We start from the raw sequence: 14601 nt of genomic DNA on the forward strand, positions 1-14601 counted from the left end.
CATGTCGATTGCGGTCTTTGTTTGTCCCGCATTAACATTTGCTGGTTAATGGCAGGGCAGCTCTTAATGTAATCTCTGATCTCTACCTTGACTTCTTCACTCCTCAAGCGGTGCACTGGCGCAATAAGCACCGGTGCTGCTTCTTGCCAGTACATCTACAAGTTGAGCAAAGTTGAAGGATCTATGCAATATTACCCCATTTAAAATGCAAGCAAAATAAGTCACAATAGTTGGATAAAATAACTAACATTTGTACACTAACAGTCATCTGATGCACATAATCAGTTTCTCCCAGTTAAGAAATCAGATGATAAAGGTGAGAACAATGTTCAATTAAAGCATAGCCTTTTTAATGTGTTAGAGGCATGATTTTCAACAGAACAGTGTCAGTGATGGGCCTAATGGTTATGAAATTGGAAATGGTATTGGGTGAATATGTTTCCTCTCCACTTGCTAATTGAACCTCATGAAAAAAAACCCAAAGAACACCAGAACTTTTAAAAGCCAAATTTAGAAGCCATAGTTACAGTGTCCAAACCTGAACCGCATTTCCCCTGGTTAAAAGACAAAAACACTATCCAAGTACAGAGCAAAACCTACTCTTTGAAAATTTTGTCATTGCCGTGCTCTTTCTTTCTTAGTACAGATTCACGTGTTTCGGACATGGATGGTCTTCATGAAACGAGATATGATCTTTGGTTGGTAGAGGGTGAAAGTGAAGGTTTTTCCAATTGGAATAGCCATAGAGTCGCTATCAAATCATTATTGTATATACTCCCATATTGGTTTAGCAAAAAAAAAAATAATAATTTGACCAATTCTCTGTCTCTAGTTTTTAACAGGTTTTGGACAATTTTACGATACTAATACGAAATGTTTAGCCAGCAGCAGCATACCTTTTCATGCCTTTGGGGGTTATATAATCCCAAGTTACTCTTATTTGACAAGCTAGCTGTATTCCAGTATGACTTTCATGAAGCTTAATTTCCATGGAAAAATGTACTTCGAAGATCTTCTTGATTTCCCTTCTGCTACACAATTCCCATTTCTTCTATGTTGCAGGCACAGAAAGGAAAGGGTCATACGCTGAAGGCCTTAGGCTGAAAATGTTGAATAGTAAATTACTACGTACTAATTATTTTGTGTTTGTTTGATGGGTTTCCACTGTCCAGGAAAATGAAATATCATGGTAGTAATATTCAGCCATACAAATGGCGATGACCATTGTCTTTTCCACACTGTTTCTCCTCCTCAAAATAAACAGTTAAAAAAAGTTTTTACCTGGTGAAAAATCACCCTGCCTCGATTTTCCAACTCATGGACCACTGTCTGTCAGTGATTTTCTTTTCAAAGGTGGCCTGACATTTTTCACAGATTGACATGAACACGATCATCAGCAATCAGAAAATCCGGAATCACACTCAACAACAATCCCAACCAAAATCATCCAAGGATCGCTCTAATGTAGCTTTAAATATACCATTAATACAATATAATAAACAAAAAAGTTTCTTTTTTCCTTTGGCTTTGTTTAAAAACTTTAAGAAAATCACACAGTAATGATGAAATTTACACACTTTTCCTTAACAAAGTAACTTCAAGGTTTCCATCAAAGCTAGCAAGAAATTTTCCTTCCATTGTACAATCAAATTTTGATCTATTCCTCCTTCACTTCAAGCATCAAAGAATATAAAAGCCAAGTCAATCATCTCCACAACATAAAAACAAAGAAGATAGAATTATCGGTGACGTTAATATCCCAGAAATTCCAAATCTGCTGAAGCAATGGAAGATAAGGTCGCAGGTTTCTCAGTAGCTGGAATTTCCAAACTTTTTTGTTTTTATTTGTTTGGATTATCAACTTTTAGGAGGTTTTCATATTCATAATAATTTAATGTTGAATAATATATATTGTTAAATAATTGAGTTTTCTGTCTAGTTGAAGGTCTTTCATGAATAATTTGCCTAATTTTTGTAAAAAATTTTGATTGTTTAATTTATGTTAAAATTTTAAATTATATATATATATTTTTTTTCGTATCATTTTATATTATTCTTAAAATTGTCACGTCCACTAATTTTTTTTTTCAAAACATTTTTAGAACACATTCCTAGTATCTGTTTAGTACATTTAAGATTTTATTTTCGTAATTTTTTTCACAAAAATTAGTTTTTGATAGACAAAAAATCAACAAAAAAGGAAAAAAATCCTATAAAAATTCGATAATGTAATCAAATTGACACTTATTTCCACATCTTTAATTTGTATACTTTAAGCTTAATATCTTTTTACATTTATTTTATAGAAAAATAAAAGCTTAAAAGATTTAGAAGTTCTTATCATAATCCCTCCAATTGGAAGTATCGATGCATGAACCCATGAATCGTAAATTTGTTAGAAAATTTTGAGCATTACCATATTTTGGACAAAAAATAAAGGATTCTGCCATTACGCATATGGTGCAGAAACTATGGCTAAATGCGCATATAACCAAATAAAAAAAAAAGGATTTCTTTTTCAATATTTGAAAAAAAATATATTTTCAAAGAACACGAGGATTAAAGTTTAGGATTTTATTTTCGAGTTACCAATTTTGGATGGATATATTAGTTTTATGAGACACAAAAAATTTCTCTCATTATAAAACATAATATCTCTTATTAAATCTCGAGTTTTTTACAATTTTATATTTAAATTAAGTCTTTTGCGTTTATTATCAATAAATTTTAAATTAAATATTTAATATCATATTAAATCTCAATTTTTTTTTTTACTTGTTATCACTTATTTCAAGATGCACCTATTATTTCCGAGCTATGTATGATGAGAGCATATTAAATTATTTTATCATAAAGATTAAAAAACGCAATTCAAGACTTACCAAAAATATTACAAAGTTTACAAAAAAAGTATAAAGATTACCAAAATTTTTTCAAAAATTATTAAAATTTTTTCAAAGGAAACTAAAATTCTTACATAGGTTAACACAAACATTCCAGAAGTTATCAGAATTCTTAAAAGGATTACTAATTAACACACTACAAAGATTATCAAAATTCTTACAAATAATACGAAAACACTATAAGTTTATTAAAAATCATTATTAAATTCAAAGACTGATAAAAAAAAAAAAAGGATGGCAAAAAGGAGTAAAAGACAAAAACAGGTACTATAAAGAGAACAATATCATGTCAGTTAATCATGTTTTGATTGCTTTGTAACAAGTAATTTTGAAATTAATAGTATCAATCATACTGCAAAATTTTCTTGGATCTACCTAATAATAATTACCAATCAACATTAATCTTTAAACCCTTCTCTTTTCCTTTATTTCTTTTCAATTCTGTTCTCATTGTCCTTGTATATTCCTTTTTCACTTGTCCTTTTCTTTGGACTGAAATTTTCAGGATTGGAATGGCGCGGGCTCAAAGCATGCCACCTTTTTCCTTTTCGTGTAAGTGATCATATTTTGGGTGAATAAAGGGTTTGAAAATTTTTTTTATTATCGTATTTGATAATTATTTTAAATTTTAATTAATTTAAAAATAAATAAAATAAATAAAATTTTTTAACGTCTGCTTTATAAATTTACAAAATTTAAAATAAAATTTTAAAAAATATCAAATTTTTTAATCACTCAAACCAATATTCGTTAGTATTTAAACTTATTGTTAACACAAAAAATAAAAGGTTTTTTTTTTTTTACAATGTAACGCGATCATAATTGAATTTTATGATTAAAGTTTTAAAAGTTTTTAAAATAAAAAATTATATATTTATAATTTTTATAAAACGATGAAAAATATTTTTAAATTTTACTTGAATTTAATTTTCGTTTATTTATCAATAATGGACCATGCCACAAAATTACATTTAATTTAGAGTGGACCCTCCACGTTGATCAAACGTTATAAAAATAAGTAACAAACCCTCTAGAGTAGGGACCACCCAAACATAAACTTCCCGTCCCGCGTTTTTCTGATCTGATGTGACCACGTTGATTTAATCCTTTCTCTTAAATGTTCCATTCTCAACCGTCCGATCAAAAACTATCGTTTACGTAAGGAATTGTACAATGCCCTCTCCTCCCAACTCCCTCTCTCTCTCACGCACAAACACACACTTCGACATTTTTTTCAGAGCTTTTCTTGATCACTCTCGCCCGCTGCCAGCTTTGAGCTCTGGACTTTCCAAGAAGTAAAGTTTTTTTTCTTTCACTGTCCAAAGCGCGGCGGATACGTGGTTCTTCTTCCCCCAGGCTTTCGTTTTTTCCGTTACTGACCGCCGTTTCATTCTGCATTACCTGTACTCAGGCTGGTATGTTTCTTTCTCTCTCTCGAGAAAGTATTTTCTGCTTAGTTCTCTGGAAAATTTTGAATGCTGGTGACACTAACAATCATTTCTTTTCCTTTCCTTTTCTTTTAACTTTTCAAAAAAATAAATCTAATTAGCATTAGACACTGTTTGGAATTTGGATTCCGGAAAGAGAAAAAAGATGAAATCAATATTTTTTATGAAGTAAATTTTAGTTTTTTTCTTTTTTCTTTTTTAATTTTGTTTAATTAAAAAACGAATTTTGAAAAATCTTTGAGCCTGTTCATTTGTACCTTATCTGAATAATTACTTTCGGTCTCTTTTGTTTCATTTTTTCTGATGGACCACTCACCCTCGATTCTTTGCAAACAATACATCAACATTCTCTGGTTTGATTTTTTCATTTTTCAACTTTGTCTTCACCACTTTGTGTCAATTTGTCAACCTTGAGCTCTGAAAAAGTTGAGAATTTTCGTTTTCTTTTAAAGATTTTGGCACCCGTTAGTGGAAATTGTTCACTGGTGCTCTATGGCAATAAATTTGTTAGTTTTGGAGATGATTTGAGCTGTTTTAATTGTGAATTAGTACTCAAAACATTTTGATGAAAAAAATGCATGGCTCTTATTGAATAGTTAGAAAAGAAATTGCTGCTTATCGGTGATATGTTAACAACTTCATCATTGATAAAGAGAATCAATGCATGTTGCTTTAGGAGTTGTGTTCTCTTGGTTGCTCCAGTTACTGAACCTTAGGCTCTTATATGTTCCGAGAACCTTCTGGCACTATGCATGTGATACACTTGCTTTTTTTTTTTTTTTTTCAATTTCATATGATTGTAATATTTGTACTAATGTTTGTTTTTATCTCCAGAGCGGCCTGCATCAATGTAAATCGAGTAAAAAATGTGCAGCTGAAAAGGATCTGTAGGGATTAAGACCTATCCAGTCTATGGATTTCCAGTTAGAGCTCGAAAGGGATTCAAGAGATTAACCCTTTGGAACTTCTGTAAAGACCATGTTGCCCCAAGCAAGCCAGAGGGCAAATATGCAAGGCTGGTTTAAACCTGAAGAGCCTAATTTGTCATATGCTGATTTTCATCAAGAAATTACAAAAGGTGGAAAAAAGGTCTCACCTGAATCGTCCTGGAAGCATAAAAAACAACATGCTGATATCAAGGCAAATGAAGAAGATGAGCTTGAGAAGTACATGTCAAATTTACCAAGCTATCTGGAGAGAAATGTGAAATGTGAGTTGTGAAGTACTTGGGAGCTTTGAGTTGTGAAATGTGAGATTTTGATGCGGTGGAAACGTTAGAATCTCTAGTCTTTTGCTTGGGTTTATAAAGGAGGCTGATGTTAAGGGAACTGATAGCACATTGGAAGTTGAAATGTACAGTTCATGTCAGTGGGATTGTGGGTTTTCAAGAATTGCAATTCATGGAATAGTCAAGAATAGACAATCCTCACAAGCTGTCTTGATGCCCTTTAAATAGAACATGTTGGGTATATGGAAGAAGCTGAAGAACAATCGAGTACTTTCTCATACTTGTGTTTTGGGCCTCAATAGAACTTTGACTTCTTCCGCAAGTCACGAATGTTTGAGAACTTGCTTGAATGGTCTGGACTCTTTGGCAAGTAAATAGACTTCAATGTTGAAATGGGCTTGTACTTAGTTTTCTCCATTCGGCCTCATTTGAACAGCACTAGAAAGAAGTCCAGATCATTCAAGTTAATTCTCTAACGTTCGCGAATCACAGCCCAAAAGAAAAGTTCGAGAGCACAATACATTCCTCTTCAGCTTGCTATAGATACCCGACATGTGTAGCCTTAGTAGCGTCAGGAAGACAGAATCAGATTCTCGGAAACAATCAGCAATCAAACACTTAAATTCTCACTACGGTTTTGTTGATCTTTGTTTCGCAGTGTAAGAGAAATGGCAATGATTCCCTGTTTCTTTGGCAACCGAAGGAGCAGCGTCTTCAATCCGTTCTCTATTGATGTTTGGGATCGTTTCAAGGACTTTTCTTTCCCTTCCTCACTCACCACGAATACATCTGAAACCTCAGCTTTTGCCAATACCCAAATCGACTGGAAGGAAACCCCTAAAGCTCACGTGTTCAAGGCTGATCTTCCAGGGCTCAAGAAAGAAGAAGTGAAAGTTGAGATTGAAGATGACAGGGTGCTTCAAATCAGCGGAGAAAGGAAAATAGAAAAGGAAGACAAGAACGACACCTGGCACCGCGTGGAGCGGAGTAGTGGCAAGTTCTCCAGGAGGTTTAGGTTGCCGGAGAATGTGAGAATGGATCAAGTTAAGGTTTCCATGGAAAATGGGGTTCTTACTGTTACTGTTCCCAAGGTGGAAGTGAAGAAACCTGATGTCAAAGCCATTGAGATTTCTGATTAAAAACCTGAAGGGCTTAAAGGGTTTTGTTGTTATTACATACTTTGTCTGTCTGCTTGTATTTTCAAGTTTGAGAGGTCTTTAAAAAGAATAAACATGGTGGGATTGATGTTATAGTTAAATTTTGGTTTGTAATATTATAATATTACAGAGTTTTTATCAATAATGTAAAATTGCTGGTATTAGTGTAACTGTTCCTTCGTTTTATTCACTTTGGCCTTGCTGGATTCAGTTGCTCTATTTAAATAATGTATTTTAACCATTAAAAAATCATTTTAAGAGGACATGTTGGGTATATGGAAGAAGGTGAAGAACAATCAAGTACTTTCTCATACTTGTGTTTTGGGCCTCAAGAGAACTTTGACTTCTTCCTCAACTCATCAATGTTTGAGAACTTGCTTGAGTGGTCTGGACTTTTTTGCAATTAAATTGACTTCAAGTTGAAATGGGCTGCACTTAGTTTTCTCCGTTCGGCCTCATTTCAACAGCACTAGAAAGTAGTCCAGATCATCAAGTTAATTCACTAACATTCGCGAACCACCAGATTTCATGCTCAAAGGAAAAGTTCGAGAGCATACTGCATTCCCCTTCAGCTTGTTTAAATATCCAACATGTCCAGCCTTAGTAGCATAAGAAAAGACAGAATTGGATTCGTGGAAATAATCAGCAATCAAACACTTAAATTCTCGCTAACGCAACTTTGTTGACCATTGTTTCACAGTTTTAGAGAAATGGCGATGATTTCCAGTTTCTTTGGCAATCGAAGGAGCAGCGTCTTCGATCGATTCTCTCTTGATGTTTGGGATCCTTTCAAGGACTTCCCTTTCCCGTCTTCACTCACAGCGAATACATCTGAAACCTCAGCTTTTGCCAATACCTGAATCGACTGGAAGGAAACCAGTGACGCTCACGTCTTCAAGGCTGATCTTCCAGGGCTCAAGAAAGAAGAGGTGAAAGTTGAGATTGAAGATGACATGGTGCTTCGAATCAGCGGAGAAAGGAAAATAGAAAAGGAAGACAAGAACGATACCTGGCACCGCGTGGAGCGGAGTAGTGGCAAGTTTTCAAGGAGGTTTAGTTTGCCGGAGAATGTGAAGATGGAGCAAGTTAAGGCTTCCATGGAAAATGGGTTTCTTACTGTTACTGTTCCCAAGGTGAAAGTGAAGAAACCTGATGTCAAAACCATTGAGATTTCTGATTAAAAACCTGAAGGTTTTAAAGGTTTTGTTGTTATTACATACTTTGTCTGTCTGCTTGTATTTTCAAGTTTGAGAGGTCTTTAAAAAGAATAAACATGGTGGGATTGATGTTATAGTTAAATTTTGGTTTGTAATATTATAATATTACAGAGTTTTTATCAATAATGTAAAATTGCTGGTATTAATGTAACTGTTCCTTCGTTTTATTCACTTTGCTCGTTCTGGATTCAGCTGCTCTGTCGAAATCATCTATTTTAACCATTTCAAATTCATTTTAGTGAGACATTCAAGATTAGAGAATGCTTCTATTTTCTATGATGCAATCTTGGCATATATGTTGCAAGGACGACGCTACTGTTGGCCTTAGTTTATCAATTGGCTGTAAATTTTTTGCTTTCCACAATTGGTTCTTTGTCAAAATGATGGAAAAACTTTCATATGTCATAGGAAGTTATGAAGAAAAAAAAAAAAAACAGAAACTTCGTCAAAAAGTGTTTAATACTAACTGTTTTATGCTTTCATTTCTTATCTGTGCTTAGAAGTCCAGATTTGCTTATTGACTTCAAAAGCAGTGAAATACTCCCTAAATTCCTTCAACAATAATATTTTATACAGGCACTTAAGACTGTTCTTAAATTCCAAACAACTCTATGTATTTCCTTTTTCTTTTTTTTGGATAATCTAAATACCGTTATGGACTTCATAACTGTCGTAACACATTTATAATATCATCTTCAAAGCTTGCAGGGACACATAAATCCAATTTCAGGGACTGCGTTGAATGGTGTTGGTTCCATGTCGAGCTCAAGGACGCATGAAATTAATCCACTGCTTCAGCTCGGTACCCTTCTTCGTGCCAATGGCTTCTCAATTACATTTGCACACACTAAATTCAACTCTCCTAAACCAGCCAATCACCCTGATTTTACATTTCCATCAATATCAGATGCCTGTTTGATCGAAACGCCTCCTCCATGGATATAACTGATGTCATATCATGTCTTAACACGAGCCGCAAAGCCCCACTCTAGAATTCACTAACCCAGAGTATTGAAAGGGAGGAGGAAGATCATACTAGTAAGCTCCCATGTATTGATTATGATGGATCCATGTCTTTACATAAGCTGTGGCACATGAACTGGAGCTGCAAAGCAACATGCTGGGAACCACTAGTGCTGCCACTCCCACTCCGCTCACATACTATTCATTTCCACTACTCCAGAAAGAAGGTTATATTCCATGGCAAGGTATATTTTCTTAACATTTGTGTTGCTCTTCAATAATAGAGATATAGTTGATACGTTAAAATCTTCATTGTCTATACTCGATACAGACGCCATGTTATTGGCCTTGGTGCCTGGAGTACATCCCCTCAGGTTCAAGGATCTGCCCATAGCCAATTTCGATCATCTTCAGCAGTCATTTGCAATTCTATAGCCTGCCTTAAACGGTCATTATTGGCACAGTTACAACGGCAGTGCAAAGTTCCTGTCTTTCCTATAAGCCCTCTCCATTTCTATTGTTCCAATTGCCAATAGCATTTTACTAAAAGAGGATAGAAGCTGTATAGAATGGCTCGACGAGCAGACCCATAACTCATTTTTAGGAAGCACAGCTTCCATGAATCAGAACGAGAGAAGGGAAAGAGCTAAAGGGCTGAGTAACAGCAGACTGCCTTCCTTATAGGTGCTCAGGCCAGGTTCATTATTGCCTAAAGATATCAATGAAATTATTGGTGAAAGTGGCTTAATTTTGAAATGGACTCCACAAAAGGATGTATTGGCACATAAAATAATAGGACGATTTTCGATCCATTGTGGCTGGAACTCAACCCTGGAAAGTGTTACAGTTGCAATGATAATCAATTAAAATGTGTTATTTCATATCTAATAAATTTTTAATATTTTGTAATCTTATATTTATGTTGGATTAATTAAGTTACTGCTAATTGAATTTAAATTGAATATTTAATATAGTATCAAAGTTAATTGCATCACCAATCGTCTCCGTAAATAATATCAAAGCCAATATCACAAGTTCATATGTCCCTTCCTCAAGCAATTGCTTTTGGAAGGGTTTGTCGCATTTAAAGTCCTAACTTCTAAGGTCTTAAAAGTAAAAAAATAGTATCAGAACCAAGATATAAGCCTTATAGGGCAAGAAAATTGATAATATGCGTCTTCCTAACAATAATTACTTTTGGGAGAGTTGGTGGTATGCATACAACAAATAATTGGTAGCGTTGAAGTCGTAAAAGTAATATTAGAGCAAAGATTTTCTTCTGATATCCTTTCTAAATCTATCAAAGTCAGAATTTTTTTTTGTTATTTTTTGGATGCCATGGTCACTTGTGTGTGCTAAATATATTATTATAAGATTAGGATATGTCTCTTTTGAAAGTAATTGCTATTGAAATAGTGAGAGAGTTAGTAGCACTTTAGGTTTTAAAAGTGAAAAAAAAAAATCAAAACTAAGATATAAGCCTATATAAGGCTAAGGTACATGCCTTGGTAGCGTGTGAAAGTGGTATCAGGCCAAAAAATATTTCTATTGCTTTTTTTAAATTTGTTAGAGCCAGATTTTTTTTTTGTTTTTTCTTCAAATCTATTACGTGATATATTTTTTTTATTATTTTTTTCAAATTTGTCACGTGATAGATTTTTTTTAACTCCATCTACAGCAATTGCTTTTGAGAGAATTGGTAACGTTTGAGGTTATAAAAATGGTATCAGAGTTAGGATTTTCTTCTATTATCCTTTCTAAATTTGTCATGTCAAATCAGGATTTTTTTCTGTTGCCTTTATAAATTTTGTTAGAGTCAAGATTTTATTCTGTTACTTTTTTCAAATCTATCAGGCCAAAATTGTTATGTGATAGCTTTCTTTTGTTATCTTTTTCAAATCTGTTATGTAATAGATTTTTTTTTTTTTATCTCTGCATATAGCAATTATTTTTGGAATAGTTGGCAACAAAGTCAAAAAAATTTTTTTGTTATTTTTTGTAAATTTGTTAGAGCCTAAGATTTTTTTTGTTATCTTCTCCAAATATATCACATGACAATTTTTTTTTATTTTCACCTAAATATAATGGAAACCAGTTAAAATTATTATCTCATATATTGATGGTTTTATATTCAAATTGAATTTCTTCACTTATTATCAATTGATTTTAAGTTAAATGTTTAATAATATCAACATGTTTTGGGATCAAAGGGTAAATCCAAGAAGTTTGTTTTCTTATATTTTTGTCCTAGGCTTTTGAGCATTAACCCAATGTGCTTTCCCTTTGCTTCAGATTGAAACTCGCCATTATTATAATCAGACAACAATTAATTACTGCAATGAAAACATTATTAAGAACAACTCCCAATTTCATTACTAGAATTCTGATTACATTCTTAAACATTTGAACCAGTAATTATATAATCTACTGACAATTTCCAATTCCTTAAAAACATATTTCTAGGATATTTCATATTCTACTGACAACTTCCGACATTAACTGCGACCACCAATTCCTTAAAACATATTTATAGGATTTTTCATGTTTAAGGCACTTAAAACTTCAATCAGACATTTGAATGGTGAATGGTCTTGAAATTAGGCTTTTCCACTTCAACTTTAGGAACAGTGACGGTGAGATCCCCATTTTCCATAGAAGCTTTAACTTGATCCATCTTCACCTTCTTCATAAAGCTAAACCTCCTCGAGAACTTGCCGCTTCACCGCTTCATGAGAAGCCTTATGTCATTCTTGTCCTTCTCAACATTCCTCTCCCCGCTGATATGAAGCACCGTGTTATCTTCAATCTCCACTTTCACTTCCTCCTTCGTCATGTCTAGATAGTAGATCGTGAACACATGGGCTTCCGGGGTCTCCTTCCAGTCAACACGAGCGTAGACAAAATCGGAGTTCTCTTGAGAGAGTGATGGGAAATTCTCGAAGGGATCCCATAGATCTACAGAGAATGAATCAAAGTTATTGCCTTGTCGGTTGCTCCATACATCTACAGAGAATGAATCCACTTCAACTTTAGGAACAGTGACGGTGAGATCCCCATTTTCCATAGAAGCTTTAACTTGATCCATCTTCACCTTCTCCTTGAAGCTAAACCTCCTCGAGAACTTGCCACTTCTCCGCTTCAAGAGAAGCCTTATGTCATTCTTGTCCTTCTCAACATTCCTCTCCCCGCGGATATGAAGCACCCTGTTATCTTCAATCTCCACTTTCACTTCCTCCTTCGTCATGTCTAGATAGTAGATCGTGAACACATGGGCTTCCGGGGTCTCCTTCCAGTTAACACGAGCGTTGACAAAATCGGAGTTCTCTTGGGAGAGTGATGGGAAATTCTTGAAGGGATCCCATACATCTACAGAGAATGAATCAAAGTTATTGCCTTGTCGGTTGACAAAGAAAATTGGAATCAGAGACATTTTCTTTTCAATTTCTTGGAACTGCTTTGACGGCTGGTGTTTTGAGAATTAAAACCTACTTCTTGTATTTCTTGTTTGGTGAAAGTGGGATAGGGTTGCGTATTTAAAGGATTCGAAGGAAGATTCTAGTACTTTCCAGGGCAATCAATTTTGGGTCTCGATGGATGACGTTTCTATTTTGTAGTAAACTCAAGGGCCTTTCAAGCTTCTCTTGCTGAACCTGGATGCAAGGATTTTCTTTCTGATTAAGCCTTCGAATGGGCCGAGCCTTGTCCTTCATTGACTTCTACTGGTCTCTCTGTTGGGTATTTTTTTTCCTCTTTTTTATTGCAATTTCCAAGGTCAAAAAGTCTAATTTTTAGGTTTCTTTTAATTTAATGGTAAATTAATTGAATTGTGCTCATTCCACATGCATTGATTTCTCAATTGCAATGTCAACACAACTTCATAGAAGCTAGCCAAGCTAAGCTATTGCAAGGGGGCTAAGAAAATTGATTATGATCTTTCAAGCGGACTCGAGTGGACTTACCTCCCCTAAAAACTGTGACCAACACTGTCTTAGTTGATGGTAACTTGTCTAACGTACCAAACTACCAACACTTCTTCAAAATTGATAAAATTACGATGGATAATCTGATTTATGATTATTGGAGACCACAATGGGATTCTTTTTTCTGGGGCCCCTTTCTAGCCTGTGGCTGGGTGACAGTGAGCACGCCCATGTCGATTGCGGTCTTTGTTTGTCCCGCATTAACATTTGCTGGTTAATGGCAGGGCAGCTCTTAATGTAATCTCTGATCTCTACCTTGACTTCTTCACTCCTCACGCGGTGCACTGGCGCAATAAGCACCGGTGCTGCTTCTTGCCAGTACATCTACAAGTTGAGCAAAGTTGAAGGATCTATGCAATATTACCCCATTTAAAATGCAAGCAAAATAAGTCACAATAGTTGGATAAAATAACTAACATTTGTACACTAACAGTCATCTGATGCACATAATCAGTTTTTCCCAGTTAAGAAATCAGATGATAAAGGTGAGAACAATGTTCAATTAAAGCATAGCCTTTTTAATGTGTTAGAGGCATGATTTTCAACAGAACAGTGTCAGTGATGGGCCTAATGGTTATGAAATTGGAAATGGTATTGGGTGAATATGTTTCCTCTCCACTTGCTAATTGAACCTCATGAAAAAAAACCCAAAGAACACCAGAACTTTTAAAAGCCAAATTTAGAAGCCATAGTTACAGTGTCCAAACCTGAACCGCATTTCCCCTGGTTAAAAGACAAAAACACTATCCAAGTACAGAGCAAAACCTACTCTTTGAAAATTTTGTCATTCCCGTGCTCTTTCTTTCTTAGTACAGATTCACGTGTTTCGGACTTGGATGGTCTTCATGAAACGAGATATGATCTTTGGTTGGTAGAGGGTGAAAGTGAAGGTTTTTCCAATTGGAATAGCCATAGAGTCGCTATCAAATCATTATTGTATATACTCCCATATTGGTTTAGCAAAAAAAAAAATAATAATTTGACCAATTCTCTGTCTCTAGTTTTTAACAGGTTTTGGACAATTTTACGATACTAATACGAAATGTTTAGCCAGCAGCAGCATACCTTTTCATGCCTTTGGGGGTTATATAATCCCAAGTTACTCTTATTTGACAAGCTAGCTGTATTCCAGTATGACTTTCATGAAGCTTAATTTCCATGGAAAAATGTACTTCGAAGATCTTCTTGATTTCCCTTCTGCTACACAATTCCCATTTCTTCTCTGTTGCAGGCACAGAAAGGAAAGGGTCATACGCTGAAGGCCTTAGGCTGAAAATGTTGAATAGTAAATTACTACGTACTAATTATTTTGTGTTTGTTTGATGGGTTTCCACTGTCCAGGAAAATGAAATATCATGGTAGTAATATTCAGCCGTACAAATGGCGATGACCATTGTCTTTTCCACACTGTTTCTCCTCCTCAAAATAAACAGTTAAAAAAAGTTTTTACCTGGTGAAAAATCACCCTGCCTCGATTTTCCAACTCATGGACCACTGTCTGTCAGTGATTTTCTTTTCAAAGGTGGCCTGACATTTTTCACAGATTGACATGAACACGATCATAAGCAATCAGAAAATCCGGAATCACACTCAACAACAATCCCAACCAAAATCATCCAAGGATTGCTCTAATGTAGCTTTAAATATACCATTAATACAATATAATAAACAAAAAAGTTTCTTTTTTCCTTTGGCTTTGTTTAAA

General features: G+C 34.6%; 1 protein-coding gene, 1 long non-coding RNA gene and 2 pseudogenes across 2 annotated transcripts; 2 read left to right on the forward strand and 2 right to left on the reverse strand.

Moving 5' to 3' along the window:
• Positions 1-3806: 3806 nt before the first annotated feature.
• LOC149515219 (uncharacterized) lies at positions 3807-5186 on the reverse strand. The gene is made up of 2 exons (XR_016326989.1): positions 4609-5186; positions 3807-4426 (listed from the first exon to the last, which is right to left on the reverse strand). It is a non-coding gene; the product is annotated as an uncharacterized LOC149515219 (long non-coding RNA).
• Positions 3946-6922, forward strand: LOC111303698 (17.3 kDa class I heat shock protein-like). The gene is made up of 2 exons (XM_022900111.2): positions 3946-4318; positions 5186-6922. Exon 2 carries the CDS (start codon positions 6248-6250, stop codon positions 6716-6718), a length of 471 nt encoding a protein of 156 aa, XP_022755846.1. The 5' UTR covers positions 3946-4318; positions 5186-6247; the 3' UTR covers positions 6719-6922.
• Positions 6923-7077: 155 nt separating this feature from the next.
• On the forward strand, positions 7078-8120 carry LOC111303700 (17.3 kDa class I heat shock protein-like; annotated as a pseudogene).
• A 3143-nt stretch (positions 8121-11263) lies between these two features.
• Positions 11264-12438, reverse strand: LOC149515220 (17.6 kDa class I heat shock protein 1 pseudogene; annotated as a pseudogene).
• Between the last annotated feature and the right edge of the window lie 2163 nt (positions 12439-14601).

Source organism: Durio zibethinus, chromosome 13 (assembly GCF_047325235.1).
Source record: "Durio zibethinus cultivar Kanyao isolate XHJ-2024 chromosome 13, ASM4732523v1, whole genome shotgun sequence".
Lineage (NCBI taxonomy): Eukaryota > Viridiplantae > Streptophyta > Magnoliopsida > Malvales > Malvaceae > Durio > Durio zibethinus.